We start from the raw sequence: 14,730 nt of genomic DNA, 5'->3' as shown, positions 1-14,730 counted from the left end.
GGTTTCAATTACTTTGCTTTTATTTTGCAAGTTTCTGTTCTATTAACTTCTGTTTTTATATTTTATTATTGTCTTCTTTTCTGCTTTATCCTTGATCTTCTCTTTTTCCTGTCAGTCGCTTAGGATGGATACTTACAAAATTACAACAGATTTTATTTATTTATACTTTTTAAAGTGTAAACATTTATTTTTTTCTCTTTAAACACAACTTCAATTGTCCCCTACTAATATTGATATGTCATATTTTCAGTTTGTTCAGTTAAACCTTTTTAAAAATGTGTTTGTTATTTTTCACATTGTTTATTTTGAAGTGTGCTGACTTATTTCTAAATATTTGGGTATATTATATATATGTACATATATATATAGATTTCTATATTCTTTAGTTGTCAGAAAATATATTTTGTATGATATAAATTTGTTTAAATTTATTGAGTATCATCTTTCAAAGTATCAACTTTGTAGTGTTCAATGTATACATGAAAATACTGCATATTTCACTATTGTTGTATGGAGTAGGCTAAAAGTATCATATAGGTCAACCTGGTAGATAATATCATCCATGTCTTCCATGCCTTTAGTACGGAAGTGTTTCCTTACTAGTCTGTTTCTGTGCTCAGTTTCAACTGTTTGGTTCATATATTTGAAACTCAGATAGGTACTTTAAGAATTACTTAATGATTTTGTTTAGGAATAATAAAAATGATACCGGATAGAACTCTGTCCTTTTCATTATTTTCTTAATTCAAGTAACATTGGTTCCAACACTATATATAATTTGGAGATGTAAAATCACACCCTTCAGGCAATCATAGTCCTCCACCTTAGTTCATTGTCTTTCTGTTTTCCACTTGTTTTGTCTTCAAGTTCTCTAAATTATATTCCTTTTTCATTGTGTTCACTGTTTTTGTGTTCTGTAATTTATCATCTTAAATCCACTGGAGCAGTTTTCATCTCTACATGCTTGATGGAGGTATGTCTTATGTCTTCCATATCTCTCATGTCATAGTCATATTTGACTGACTTGAACATATAATGGTCATTTCTACTAATTTTATCATTTTTTTTCATTTGTGGATCACTTTTATTTCATTGATTATTTTATTGCCTCACTTGTTTATATCTTTTTTATTGAATTCTAGGCTGTTGGCATTTTATGTTTTGAGATTGTGACTGTGTTTGTATTATTTTACTTTTTTTGGATGTGTTATATTAATTGCAAAAGTTTCATCCATTTGAGAGTTGCTTTACAGACTCTTCTTCAGTCTAGGGCTAATTTGGCTGTGTTGCTAAGGTACTATTCCATTAAGGAGGTGACTTAATATATCCTGTGTTATAGATGCTCTTTCTACTCTGGATGGCTGGGATACAAATTTTTCCTAATCCTATGTGATCTATTAGGGTTCTTATTCTCTTTTTTAAGATTTATTTATTTATTTATACAAGATCCGGGGTACAGGCCAGATTTGTGGGAAGGTGAGATGATTCACCAGAAACAGAACGGGGATCAGAACAGGCAGACTGACTGAAATACACTGCTGAGGTGGGAAACCTCTGCATATCTCTGTCACCCACTTTTTTGTACAGTTTTTTCTTCTCACACTCTCTGACCCTCAAATTTTAATCCCTTCAACCTCCCACAAATAAAACATCTTTCTTCCAACTCAAATACACAACCTAACTCTTTGGGTTCTCCTTGTCTGCACTGTAGTTTGGAAGCTTTGCTGTTCTTGAGCAGGCACTCTTGAGTGCTACCTGTTGACCAGTGTTTGAAAACTGTTATTTGACCAGTATGTTCAGTAAGTATGTTTTTTACAATGGGAGCTAGGGGTGGGTAAATATTTCCCTTGTTAGTCATTATAGTTATAGGTGGAATTATCCTCCCTTCATCATTTCTCTCAAATTTCTAATCCTAACCCATGTTTCATATGCTTGATGAAGGGTGACTTAGAGAAGTGATTTGAGTTTTAATGAATGAGCTCATGGAATTCCATGATTATCCACTAGGAGTCTTTTTTTTCAGATAGCATTCCACAGAAATGGACTATGACTAATTAATATATCCCCTCTAATTTGTTGGGAGAGATACATTGAAAACTATTATCTGGGTTATTATCTTTTTTATCATTTTAATTTTTTTATAATTCATCCAATCTTTTGAAGGGAACAAAAGCTTTATAAACTGATTTCCCCTCACATCAAGTACAAGACAAGAAATGTCCACCTTCACCATTATTGTTCAACATAATACTCGAAGTTCTAATTAGATTAGTCAACAAAGAGAAAGATATATAGGCGTGAATAAAAATTAGGAAAGAAGTAAAATTATTATTTTTGGATGGCATAATAATATTCATAACAAAACCTAATGAATCCACCAAAAAACTATTAGAAATAATAAATCAGTACAGCAAGGGAGCAGTCTACAAAAATAAGTTGTGTCCTTAGATCACCTTAGTTCTTTAAATCTATCCATCACTTCAAAACCCAAATCAGAGGTTTTTTTTTCTCATGAAAATTCTTAGAATACATTAGTCATCTTCCTAATAATGTAGGTTCCCCTCATCCTTTCCCCCAAAGCCACAAAAACTTAATGAATGAATGAATAGGATCTATATTACCTTCTATGAATTGAAAGTTAGAATAGGAATCTTTCAGCATGAAAGTAACCATGGCTCACTCCTTTGCTACACTTGAAACATTTACCACAATATTTCACAAGGTGTGGAAATAATCCCCTTTATCAGAAAAAAAAACAATGGAATTTAGCTAATGTGCTGTTCATTTTATTGGGTGGAACTGAGTGTTCTTTTCATTTGAAAATTCAGAGTTGGGAAATTCATACTTTAAAATTTAGCTTTATGATTTGTCAGTGAGAATTGAGAAGAAATGATGAAAATGTTTGGTCTAACTGTATTTCAACTAGGTAAATAATATAGGGAAAATTTTATATACCACAATTGCTAAATTCTCTAATGTACTGTTGTTACTGTTAGGAAAAAATTAATACTCTCCATTGAAATGATTAAGAACATATTTAATCACTAATTGCACTGATATTCTTATCCCTAAAACTTAAACAAAAATGCTGAAATGTTTTTATTTTTTTATAGTTGTCAATATTAGATTGCAAAATCATCATATTTATATAAAGTTCAGGGTACTATATATAAATTTGCTATTAGTATTTTATAAACTCTAATTTTGTACTCGGTCCTCTTATAAAATTTTTGCACATTTCATGATATATTTGCAGATGTCAATATAAACTGGAAAAGCAGATGTTGCTGAGACACAGAAGGATACAAGTATATTTAGAATGTGTGCCAGTGCTTTCTGGAAAGTGATACAAGAGTTAACCGGGAGATCATTTAGTATATAAGAGAGATGTTCTTTAATTCTAGGAAATATATTTGTAATTTTTTTAGAGATTTATTTTTTAGTTCAAATTTTTATGGATAGGTAAATCACCACACCCCTAAGAAAAGATCCTAAACTTTTAACATTAATAAATCATACAGTGCATTCAATCATCCAAACAATTCAATCATCAAAATATTTTTATAAGAAAGATATGAAGGAGAGAGGAAGAAGGAGAAAGAAAATGATGAGGTAGAGAAGACAAAAAAAAAATAAAATAGTGGCCCTCCCCGGTGGCACAGCGTTGAGCACTGTGTTGCGAAGCTGCCCGCAGCCTCTGCAGCGCCGGTTCAATCCCCAGCCACCAGGCATGGGTCCCACATGCCATGCCCACTGCTCCCCTCAGCAGTGTATTTTGTCAGTCTGCCTGTTCTGGTCCCCGCTCTGGCTCTGGTGAATTCTCTCACCCTCCCATGCTTCTGACTGTACCCAGTGTTTGCATAAATAAATAAATAAATAAATCTTTAAAAAAATAAAAAAATATATTAAATAGTATGGGGATGACAGGTGTGTGTATGATGTGTAATAATGTTTCAGACATCTTAGTGAGAGTTGTAGAAATTGTTTCAGAAAGAAATATTAAAACGTTTCTTACTTTAGGATAATTTTGTTTTCATAGATAACAAAGGCTAGAATTAGAACAGAATAAACACTACTTCAGTTCAGAGAGACCTTGGAAGGAAGAAAATTATGTGTTTAAGATTAACAATTTTTTTCTTGTCATTAATTAATTAAATCATGCAGCATAATTCCCATAACTAAATTTTCAAATAATTCTTTAACCTTACTCTTTTATTGGCAATACTATATGCAGTATAAATTAAGTATATATTTAATTTGCCTTTACACTGAAACTTCTTTAAACAGTGCTTCCACAGGTATTCTTTAAAATGTGTCACTCAAAACTAGTTAATAAATATATCTCACAAATATGTGTTGCATTTCCAATATATGAAGTATATATAGAATTAAAATCAGCAAAGAAAAATGTTTGACTATTAATAAAAATACAAACTGAGTCAATGTGTTTTTCTTGCCTAAGATTAGTATCAATAAATGTTATGCTTGTCACTAACTCTGAACAGTTTTCAAGTACACTTGTAATATTTTACTGAACTACTAAAAGTGTATTTTGATTGTAATATAGTCTTGTCTGTCAATGATAGTCATCATGAAATGATTGATGACTACAGTTGAGTATGATCTTAGAGCTAAGTCAGGTTTATGAAGATCAACTTTTGTTTCTTCCTTAGGAATGGCAAGTTCATTGAAGAAAATGACAAGTATATATTGAAAGGAAGCAATACAGAACTCACTGTTAAAAAAATAATGAATAGTGATGGGGGCCCTTATGTCTGCAGGGCGACAAATAAGGCAGGAGAAGATGAAAAGCAGGCATTCCTTCAGGTCTTCGGTAAGTATTATAGCACAGTGGTTAAAAATGTGATGTCTGGAGGGAAATATAAGTCAAAGCCTACTATTTTTTTAATTATTATTTTATATATTTTTATCATTTTTCATTTTTATACAATGTATGCATTTCCATCTCGGTTTAAAAAAACCTACTGTTGCACTTACAGGAACTGTTTAACGTTCTAAAATTTAAATCTCCTCCCTCTCACTTCTAAAATATATTTTTAAAATTACAGTTACCAGATGAACTGCATGGAATTGTACATATAAATTCTTATCAAATATTGGCAGACACATAAGAGAGGTTAGGAGAAATTAACTTTAATTACCAAAGTAGGATCATAAGTCTTTAAATGACACATGTTGGGATCAGCTTTACTTTCAATGCACTTTAAAAGATAAGATCTTTAAAGGTGTAATTAAGAAACATGGACCTGCATCTATAATTCAATATAACTTTTTAATATTTTCATAAAGAAATAAAATATAAGTATCTTCCATATTAACCTAACTCATATTGCCTTTTTTGGGAAACTTATAGAGAATTAATACATATTCTTAATTGGTATTTCTTTATGGGTGGATATGTGGAATGTTAGTATTCTCTTTATTTTTTTTTAAGATTTTGTTTATTTATTTATTTATTTTTTGCATAAGAGAACTGAAGTGTAGGCCAAAGGTACAGGGGGGTGAGAGGATTCACCAAAGAGAGTGGGGAGCATAAAAGGCAGAACTATTGAAATACACTGCTAAGGGGAGCAGCAGGTGAGACAGGAGAGTTCTGTTGTGCCATGTGGGTCAGTTCCCTGGCCAGGGATTGAACTCAGGTGGTAGCAGTGGGTCTTCTTGGTGGTAGCGCTGAGACTTACTTACCAGGGAGGCCCCTGTGAGTATTCTCTTTAAAATGGGTAGTAGTGAAACTTAAATGTACGGTAATATTTTAGCATTTTTTTTTCAGTTTTATAAGCTTAATTCTCAAAGATCTTTCACATAAAAGAGGCAGTAAGGAAAAATGGAGAATGCTGAGTAGGAAGGAACAGGGGTTGTGGTTGGCAGAGGCAGTGTAACAATTTAGAACAAAAGATGAATGGTAGCACAAATGTGGACAGGCTCTCTAACAGTGGTCACTGTTGTAGATTATTTGAACCAGAATTTTTTTTATGAAACATTTTTTATGGTGGTAAGACAGTTGAGAATCAGCTGTGCTAAAATATATTAAAATAAAATATAAAATTGGAACATTAAGATGTTGTAAGAAGAATGTGATACTGATAAATCAGGCAGTGTTGAGTAAAAAGTGTAGCATTTTAGCTAACATGATATTGAAAACTTACACAGAAAAACAACATATAAACATCTCCCCATCTTTATATAAAAATCTTCAGTGATGAGAATAATACACATAAATAGCCTTTATGTGTATGTATATATTTTTACACTTTATATATTATAAATAATGTACATAATAAATACCACATATTCAGGATACATTTATTATTTTCCCTCTTTGGTGAAATATGTTTTTTTCCTTTTTACTCATTCATTAATTATATTTTTCTTACATAATTGTAGTTGCCATAGTTGTCCCACCACCATGAAATATGTTTTTAAATTTGACAAGGTAATAACATAAGTACACACCCCCCCACATGATGTTAGAAAAGGAAATTTTTTTTTTATTTTTAAAGAAGAAAAAATAATAAAGTAGTTTTTAAATGAGCAAAGTTTTGGAAAAATTAAAGTTTGTATTTTGGGTTTTAATCCCATCCTGTACTAATGGACTTAAATAGCCATACTAACTTTTTAAGTCTGAATTGTCATATTTTCCTGCAGATTGAGTAATGTATATATTCTTTACAGTACAGCCTCACATAATACAACTTAAAAATGAGACTACATATGAGAATGGTCAAGTCACACTCATATGTGAAGCAGAAGGGGAGCCTATTCCAAAAATCACTTGGAAAAAAGCAGTGGATGGCATCTCTTTTTCTGAAGGCGTTAAGGTAACAAATCAATGTATAATGGTTTCCAAAACCATTGTCATTTCTGTGCTTTACATGTTCGTAAATCTTACTCTGGAGTACAAGTTAATTTGTAGTCAGACAAAAAATAAATTCAGAGAAGAAAAAAGTCAAAGTAATATTTAAAGATGTCTTTTCACTAAACCACAAAGTTTTATGTTATTGGTATTCTCCTTTGCTTACATGGACTTTTGGTGTATGTTTAAGCTAAAAGATAGTGTGATTTCTCTTCCCTCCACACAGTACTGTGAAATGAAAATAGGAAAAGTTTGAATTGTTTTTGTACAATAGAAAGTCAGGTTTTGCTTTCATCTAATAAAGAAAAATGCATTTAAACACAGACAATACAGCATAGGGGCAGTTGATAACTTTTTCTAGAATGCATTCAAGTTTCTTAGAAATAAATTATTATGTATTTTGCTAGACTTTATGGAATTTCATTTTTTAACAATGTTTTGCAACACCATTTAAATAGTTTATACATAGAAGCAACCTCAATTTACATGTAATTTCTCTTTTTTAAATGGTTTCTGATGCTGATAATTGTTCCTTACTTTTTGGATAATACTGAAATTTTGAACTATGCATGCTCATGTAACATAAAACATTCATTGAATAATATTATATCCTTTAGAAACAACAACAAAATTATGGTGCTTAAAAGTAGAAGTTCTATTCTATTCATGAACTAACCTCATGACTATTTCATCTATAATCTAATTTGAAATATCTTATATATGTTTACAATTATGCATTATATATAAGAAAAGTAATGTATCTACTTTATTTAGAAATATTTTCCTGGGGGTGAATAAATTGGGTACAAGGGGACAATTATATATTGAAAAACAGAATTGGACTTTCAGTGATGAACTTAATGTTGTATATACACATGGTGATTTTAATCATGCATATACACATGATTAAAATATACATAGTATAATGCAATGTTACATGAATAAAAAAGAAAAAATGAAGTATTTTCAATGTTCATTGTTATTTCAGGGTTATTTGTTCTTTTTATTAAAAAAAATTTACAGTTTTCATTCACTTTTAATTATCCATTTATTGACAATTTCTAAATAATTCATTTTTGTTATTTAGTTGAGTTTTGTTTGTTTTTCCATTAAATATTAATTTAATAGTGTTATCCAAAAATTTATTAATCTGACAACTTAATTTTAACACATTATATTAGAATCATCTTAAGATGCATTCGTGATGATTAGAAAAACTAAACTTATTTAATAAACGCTATATACTAAATTATAAGAACGTGTAAATGTATATAATAAAATTTCAGACAGAATTAGAGTTATTTCTGTGGAAAGTAAGGCAGCCATGAATCAAAAGCCATACTGTACTTTGCAATTTACATTCTAAGCAGTCTATTTTACATAAAAAGCTTTATTCTAAATATAAACTAGTGCTTCATTCAAAGGGTTTGTCTCAGAAGTATATGTTTGAGATGTTTTGACGTAGTCCCTGGCATTAACTTTTGAGCCAAAATATCTTCAGATCATCTCGTTACTTGTTTTAATCAATCTTAGGCAGTGATGAATGTAGAAGTGATGCAGAGTGTCACAGAGGTCAAAGTTTATTACAAATTCTGTCACTTTCGGTGTATCATTTATCAGGTTATGTCTCATGTCTGACTTCAGATTCTGTCTAAATCAGGTTAATAAGAAGACCTACTTGCAAAAAATTTCTAATCATGATGAAATATGGGTACCCATGACAATATCCCCTACACAGATCAAACACTTCAAGTATTGTTGTCTCTAGTCTTAAAGGTATCCAGCCTCTTAAATATTTTTAAACTATTTAATATTATTATTTTAATTGAGGTAACATCAGCATTGTATATGTTTATGAAAGCAGCTTCACATCCCCAGTAATGTGTGGGAACATACCATGCCCATCACTCAAGTTTCAGTAACTCACCACTAACATCCAATCAGCCCAATTACTTTTTCCTCCAACCTCTCCTCTGCTAACCATTTTGTTATCAGAGTCTAAGGGTTGTTTTAATTTGTTTGATCATTTTCTTTGTTTTTGACTTTCCATATGAGTTGAAATCATCCAGTCTTTTAAATGTGATATAAATGAGAAAATGATTGTGTTAACACCATGTCAAAAAAAGAACCAGATAAAAATCTGTATGCAGGTGATCAGATGTATTCTATGAATACCTTCCACATGAACAATAAATGTTTTTGTAACTGTTACAGATTATGCTCTCTTAACATACCAATTATGGAAGTTTATTATTAAATAATTTCTAGCAATATTATCCAGTGGATGAGATAGGAACTTGTTTTACTGCTTTAAATCAAGATTTTGAAACAATATAATCACATTCCTCTTGGAAGTTTACAATGTGAGGAATCTGCACTGGGTGCATCTTGTTCTATGGTTAGTGTCACTCTCTCTCTGCAGGAATTGCAGGGCTCTGAATTCTTATTCTGGAGGAGGATTAATTCTTAGTTTCTCTTAAATGACAAAGGCTAGTATTCCTTCCTGCAAGCTAAAAAATCAAGACCAGAAATACCAGATTTGTTATTTTATCATCACTTTATGCTTCTTTCTATCCCAGGTTTATCTTTTCCAACACTTTGCTCTCTAGGAAATGAGACTTTTTCCCCCTTTATGTGGACAATTTGATACCTCCTGAATATATAGCAGTACATTTTGATATAAAATAAGCTTCTACACTCTTAGAAATACCTAAATAGTTCATTATGATAGGAAGGAAAAGAATGTGCCACTGCAAAGCATTGTTGTTTAAAATGCCTTGCTTCTGTCATAAATCTCTCAAAGTCAGATTTCTTATTCATATTGTAAAACTAGTTTATTTTAAATATTTCAATGAAGTGTGATTACTTGTCATTTTAGCATTGCCAGGGGAAAAAAAAAAAAAGGATCCCTTACGGGGATGATTTTTACTTCGACAGTTCTTAGATAAACATAACCGTAAGCAATTTCATCTCATGAATTGAATGTTTTATATAATAATTATAAAGTGCTTCTAATATTTGTCTGCTGGATGACATCTCATATGTGTGATCTACTCTTAAGATACAGCAACTATAATTATTTTTTCCTCTTATACTTATCCTACATAGTAAATTATAGTCCTACTCCACTAAAAATTAATCCCACCCTATATTGAAGAAGTATTTGAAATGCATAGCAATAAGTTATAACTGCCTTAAAATAGAGTTTCTCAAACTACAGTCATTTGACAAACAGCTTTTTCTTTTCTATATTTATGCGCTGCCTAGACTTTTACACATGTAATTTTTTTCTTTAAATTGAATTCTGTTTTCATTTATTCTAATTCTAAATAAAAATATTAGTAAAATAAAAAGGTATGATTGGTTGGGGATTGAACTCGTGCTGCAATGGCTGCCAGTAGCTTCACAGTGTTGACACTTAACCTCTTGGGCCCATATATCAGATATTAAAACTCTGTTTTTGTGGAAAAATATACTTCGAAATAATGTGGAAAAGCTTAACTGTAAAATGCTGAGGAATGGAACACATTTAAAAATATTTCAATTAGGATGGAATCAATTGACCATCCTCTTCTTTATGGGTTAGCATGTCCCTCCAGTAAGCAAATATTCTACATTATTTATTAATTAAAGGGTTCACAAATCATAGTAAAAGACACTCATTTAATTTCAGTCCTTAACACCAAATGATCCTTTTAAAATGATGCCAATAAACTCAATAAATAGTGTTCAGCATCAATAAAATCCTTTTCTTCTGAACTAAATAGGAAATTCTTATCTTATGCTGAGCTTTTTTTTTTTTTAATATTTATTTATACAAGAGCTGAGGTACAAGCCAAAGGTGCAGGAGGGTGAGAGAATTCACCAGAGACAGAGTGGGGAGCAGAACAGGTAGACGACCAAAATACACTGCTGAGGGGAGCAGCGGGTGAGACAGGAGAGGCCTACTGCGCCATGTGGGTAACTCCCTGGTAGGCCAAAAATCGAATCTGCACTGCAAAGGCTGTGGACAGCTTCATAGCACTGTGCTCAACCCGCTGTGCCACTGGGGAGGCTGAGTTTTGATCAACTCAAAACTTTGTGGTTGTAATAATAATGCTTGCTGTTCCTTCACATCCATTTGAAATGAATTATTTTTCTGTGTCAAAAAAGAAAGAAAAGAAGCTTACTAAGTCAGCATTAATTTTAGTACTTTAAATCCATTTGCTTTCAGTTCCTTCAAATAAATAGAGCTATTCAAGCAGAAATTTAAGTTGTAAAAAATAAAACAAAGTAGGAAGAGTTCACTTTAATATTTAGTTTTGCATTTACATAAAAAAGACATAGATGTAGCAAAGTATTGATTTCTATTTTACTTGTCAATCTCTATTGCAGTATAATTGACATAGCATTATACTAGTTTCAAGTGTGCAAAACAATGATTTGATATTTCTATACATTGCAATATGATTTCAATACAGTCTCATTAAAATCCATCCCATACATAATTATAATATTTATATATATAATATTTTTAGGTATATAATATTTTCCTTTGAGGACTTTCAAAAATGCTTAGCAACATATATACACACACACACATATTGTAATAATAAAATATTATTAACTACAGTCACTATGTTGCATGTTATATACCTGTAACTTAATTACTTGATTACTTGATAGTTGGATATTTTTGCCTTTTGACCCCTTTAACCTGTTTTGCTCCCTCATGCCTCCTCTAGCAACAGTGAATCTGTTCTCTGTGTCTTTGAGTTTGGTTTATTTATTTTTCTTAGATACTACACATAAGTGAATGCAGATGGTATTTGTCTTTCTCTGTTTCGTTGTTTGATTTCTGGCCCTCAAGAAGGGTCATCCATGTTGTTGCTAATGGCAGAATTTTATTCATTTCCATGGCTGAGTAATATTCTTCTCTGTGTGTGTGTGAGAACTGAAAAAATATTTTACTTAAAGATACCTCACCTGCAAGACATTTTAGAAAGCAAAAATACAGTTTGAGGAAAAACAAACTAGACTGGGAATATTCTTTCTGTGCTGTCTTTGGCTAACATTTATTCAGTGCATGAAAAAATCACAGAACTGCTGCAAGCATGCATTAATCTCTTTCCTGTCTGCTTTTCATTTAAATAGGTTATATTCTCACTTTGATTTCATAATCTTTTCTTTTGAGTATGTAACCTGCTGTTACTCCATCCAATGTCCTTTTTACTTGACTTTTTAAAAATCTGTACAATATTGACATTACTATGGTCATTATTATATTAGTGTTTTGTGCTCTAGGCTGCTGTTCTTTATTGTATATGTACACCTCTATACTAAGGAAACTACATATTCTAAAAATGACTCACTAAACCACTTTTTATGAAAAATGATAATAATGTGAGTTTTTCACATCACATGAAAACCTCCACTGAAAAATCATGTATCTTTGATATGAATTATATATACATACTGAAGATATTAGTTTTTTTGTAAATACATTTCTTTTGAAAACAAATATACATTTTTTAGGGTAAATTTCATTAAATGAAAATAATAATAAATCACTTTAAAATAATATTTTAAAATGATAAGAATTTTTGTGACTAATGTTTTATATGTCATTAGCTAAAATTAATTCACTAACTTTTAACAAATAATATTAAGGTTCTTATATTTATAAAATATTATTCTAGGTTTGAAAAGTGCAGCATTAAAAAGTATTTACAATTCAGAACATTAAATAGAAATAATGCATATTTAAAATCATCAATATTTTCATGAATAGAAACTTTTGATTATGCAATTTTATATTCAAAGTATCTACTTTAATTTGTAATTGGACTTTTACAAGGTACCAAACACAGCTTTGTCATATTTTTCTATGCTATAACCACATTCAGGCCAACGTGTTCTTTTGACAGACCTCTATATTAATTCATGTTGGAAAGTATTCCTATTTTAATCAAAGGATCTATAAATTTATTCTAGACTTACAAAGTTACTTACCTTCTTACTAGAACACAAACTTTAAAAAATCTATAATGGACACACTCACAACATTGCACAGACACTAGACTGAAACACAACCCAACTTTTCTGTTAAAATATATCTGGGTGTTCCAGCCTGAGGGGTAGGATTCATGTCTAGCCTACATCTAGGTGTTTATACAGGTACTCTCAGGAAACAGAGGCCATAGACATCATCTTTACACTCTCCCTTTCTTTTAGTTCCAGCTTGCTAGTGTCTCCTATAAAGTAGCTTAGAGCTTTGTCTACCAGCCTGATTTTAGCAGCTGCCACAAATACACATCTCTAGATGAAGTAGCTTTGGTGGCTAGCATGATTTATGTTTGAGTATCCCACAGACTAACAAATGGAGAAGGAATTCTTAAATGTCTACTACCTTCAGACCACAGCAAGAGACATTAGACATACAGAGTCAGCTGTATGTTAAAGAGGTCTTTTAGCTTTTATCATAGCCTGAGGAGCAGGCTGTGATTATCATACTTAAATATGCATGAAAAAAGTGTCTATAAACCTTTCCAGAAACCTCAAAAGGCAGGTGATACTTTCACACTTGCCCTCTCCCATATTCCAGAGCTTAAATATCTCCCACAGAGAGCTTTCATGTTTTCTGGGTCTGGATAGATTACAATATGCTACTTTAGAATCTAGCTTCCAATCAGCCTGGATCTAGGTGCTAACCGTGATTTCTCCCTAATGGTACAATGAAAAATCTAAATACATCCTCATCTACTGGAGACCACTGAAAATCAAATGGGTTTTATAAGGTAATTATGAAAGTTTGAGAGATAATCAAGATACTGAGACAAGTTTGAATGATAAGGTTTGTCTTCTACATTTAGACACTACTTTAAAACAGGGAAAGGTGGCACTCTTTTCTCTTTTATAGAAACAAATACAGAGAAAGAAAAAAACAAAAATCAGGAGACTAAGGAATATGTTCCCAATGAAAGAACGAGATGCGACCTTGGAAGAAACTTTAATGAAATGAGATGAATTGCCTGATAAAAGTTTAGAAAATGGTCATAGAGATCTCACCAACATAAGAGATGAATGGATGAACATAGTAGTAACTTCAACAAAAAGATAGAAAATAGAAGAAAGTACCAAATGCAATCATACACCTGAAGAATACAAATGCTGAACTGAAAATGCTATAGAGGGATTCAACAGCAGTCTACATGAAGCAGGATTAGTGAGCTCAAAGACAGGACAGTGCAACTCACATAATTGAAGTAGCGAAAATTAAACAAAATGAAGACAGGATAAAGGAATCATGAGATCACAGCAAGAAGACCAATATTCACATTATTAGGGCCCCAGGAGAAGAGAAAGAGAAAGGAGCAGAACACTTATTTGAAGAAATAATGGTTAAAATAGTCACTATCCTGGGAGAAGAAACAGATATACAGATCCAAAAACCCATAGAGTCAAAAAAGAGATGGGCCCAAAGAATCCCTAACCATGACACATTATAATTAAAGTGTTAAAAGTTATGGACGAGGAGAGAATCTTAAAAGTAGCAAGGGAAAGCAAATTGTTGTGTTCAAACTATCAGCAAACTTTTCGACAGAAGTGTTCAGGCTGAAAGGATGTAGAATGATATTTTCTAAGCGCTGAAAGAAAAAAATCTCCCAACAGAATTAGCACCTGGAAAAGTTGTCATTCAGATTTAAAGGAGAGATAAAGAGATTTCCAAACAAATACAAACTAAAAGAGTTCATCATAACTAATCTGGATTACAAGAAATATTAAAGGAATCTCTTTGAACTGAAAAAAGGCTTGTTAGTAACAGAAAAACAAAAGAAAGTGTAAATCTCACTGTTAAATGCAATAAAGGTGGGAAT

The 14,730-nt window shown here is 31.4% G+C and overlaps 1 protein-coding gene across 2 annotated transcripts in view; it reads left to right on the top strand.

Annotated features, from left to right (window-relative positions):
- Positions 1-14,730, top strand: part of NCAM2 (neural cell adhesion molecule 2) — a 413,941-nt gene that overhangs the window by 286,431 nt on the left and 112,780 nt on the right. For both annotated transcript variants that reach the window (XM_054700347.1, XM_054700348.1), the window contains exons 7-8: positions 4,674-4,834; positions 6,694-6,839. In XM_054700347.1, coding sequence (XP_054556322.1) covers positions 4,674-4,834; positions 6,694-6,839 — 307 coding nt within the window. The remainder of the gene's footprint in view (positions 1-4,673; positions 4,835-6,693; positions 6,840-14,730) is intronic.

The sequence above is a fragment of the Talpa occidentalis genome, unplaced genomic scaffold, assembly GCF_014898055.3.
Source record: "Talpa occidentalis isolate TD23 unplaced genomic scaffold, MPIMG_talOcc4v2.1 talOcc4.4, whole genome shotgun sequence".
Lineage (NCBI taxonomy): Eukaryota > Metazoa > Chordata > Mammalia > Eulipotyphla > Talpidae > Talpa > Talpa occidentalis.
Note: the sequence above shows the minus strand (reverse complement) of the source record. Positions and strands in the feature narration are given on the sequence as shown.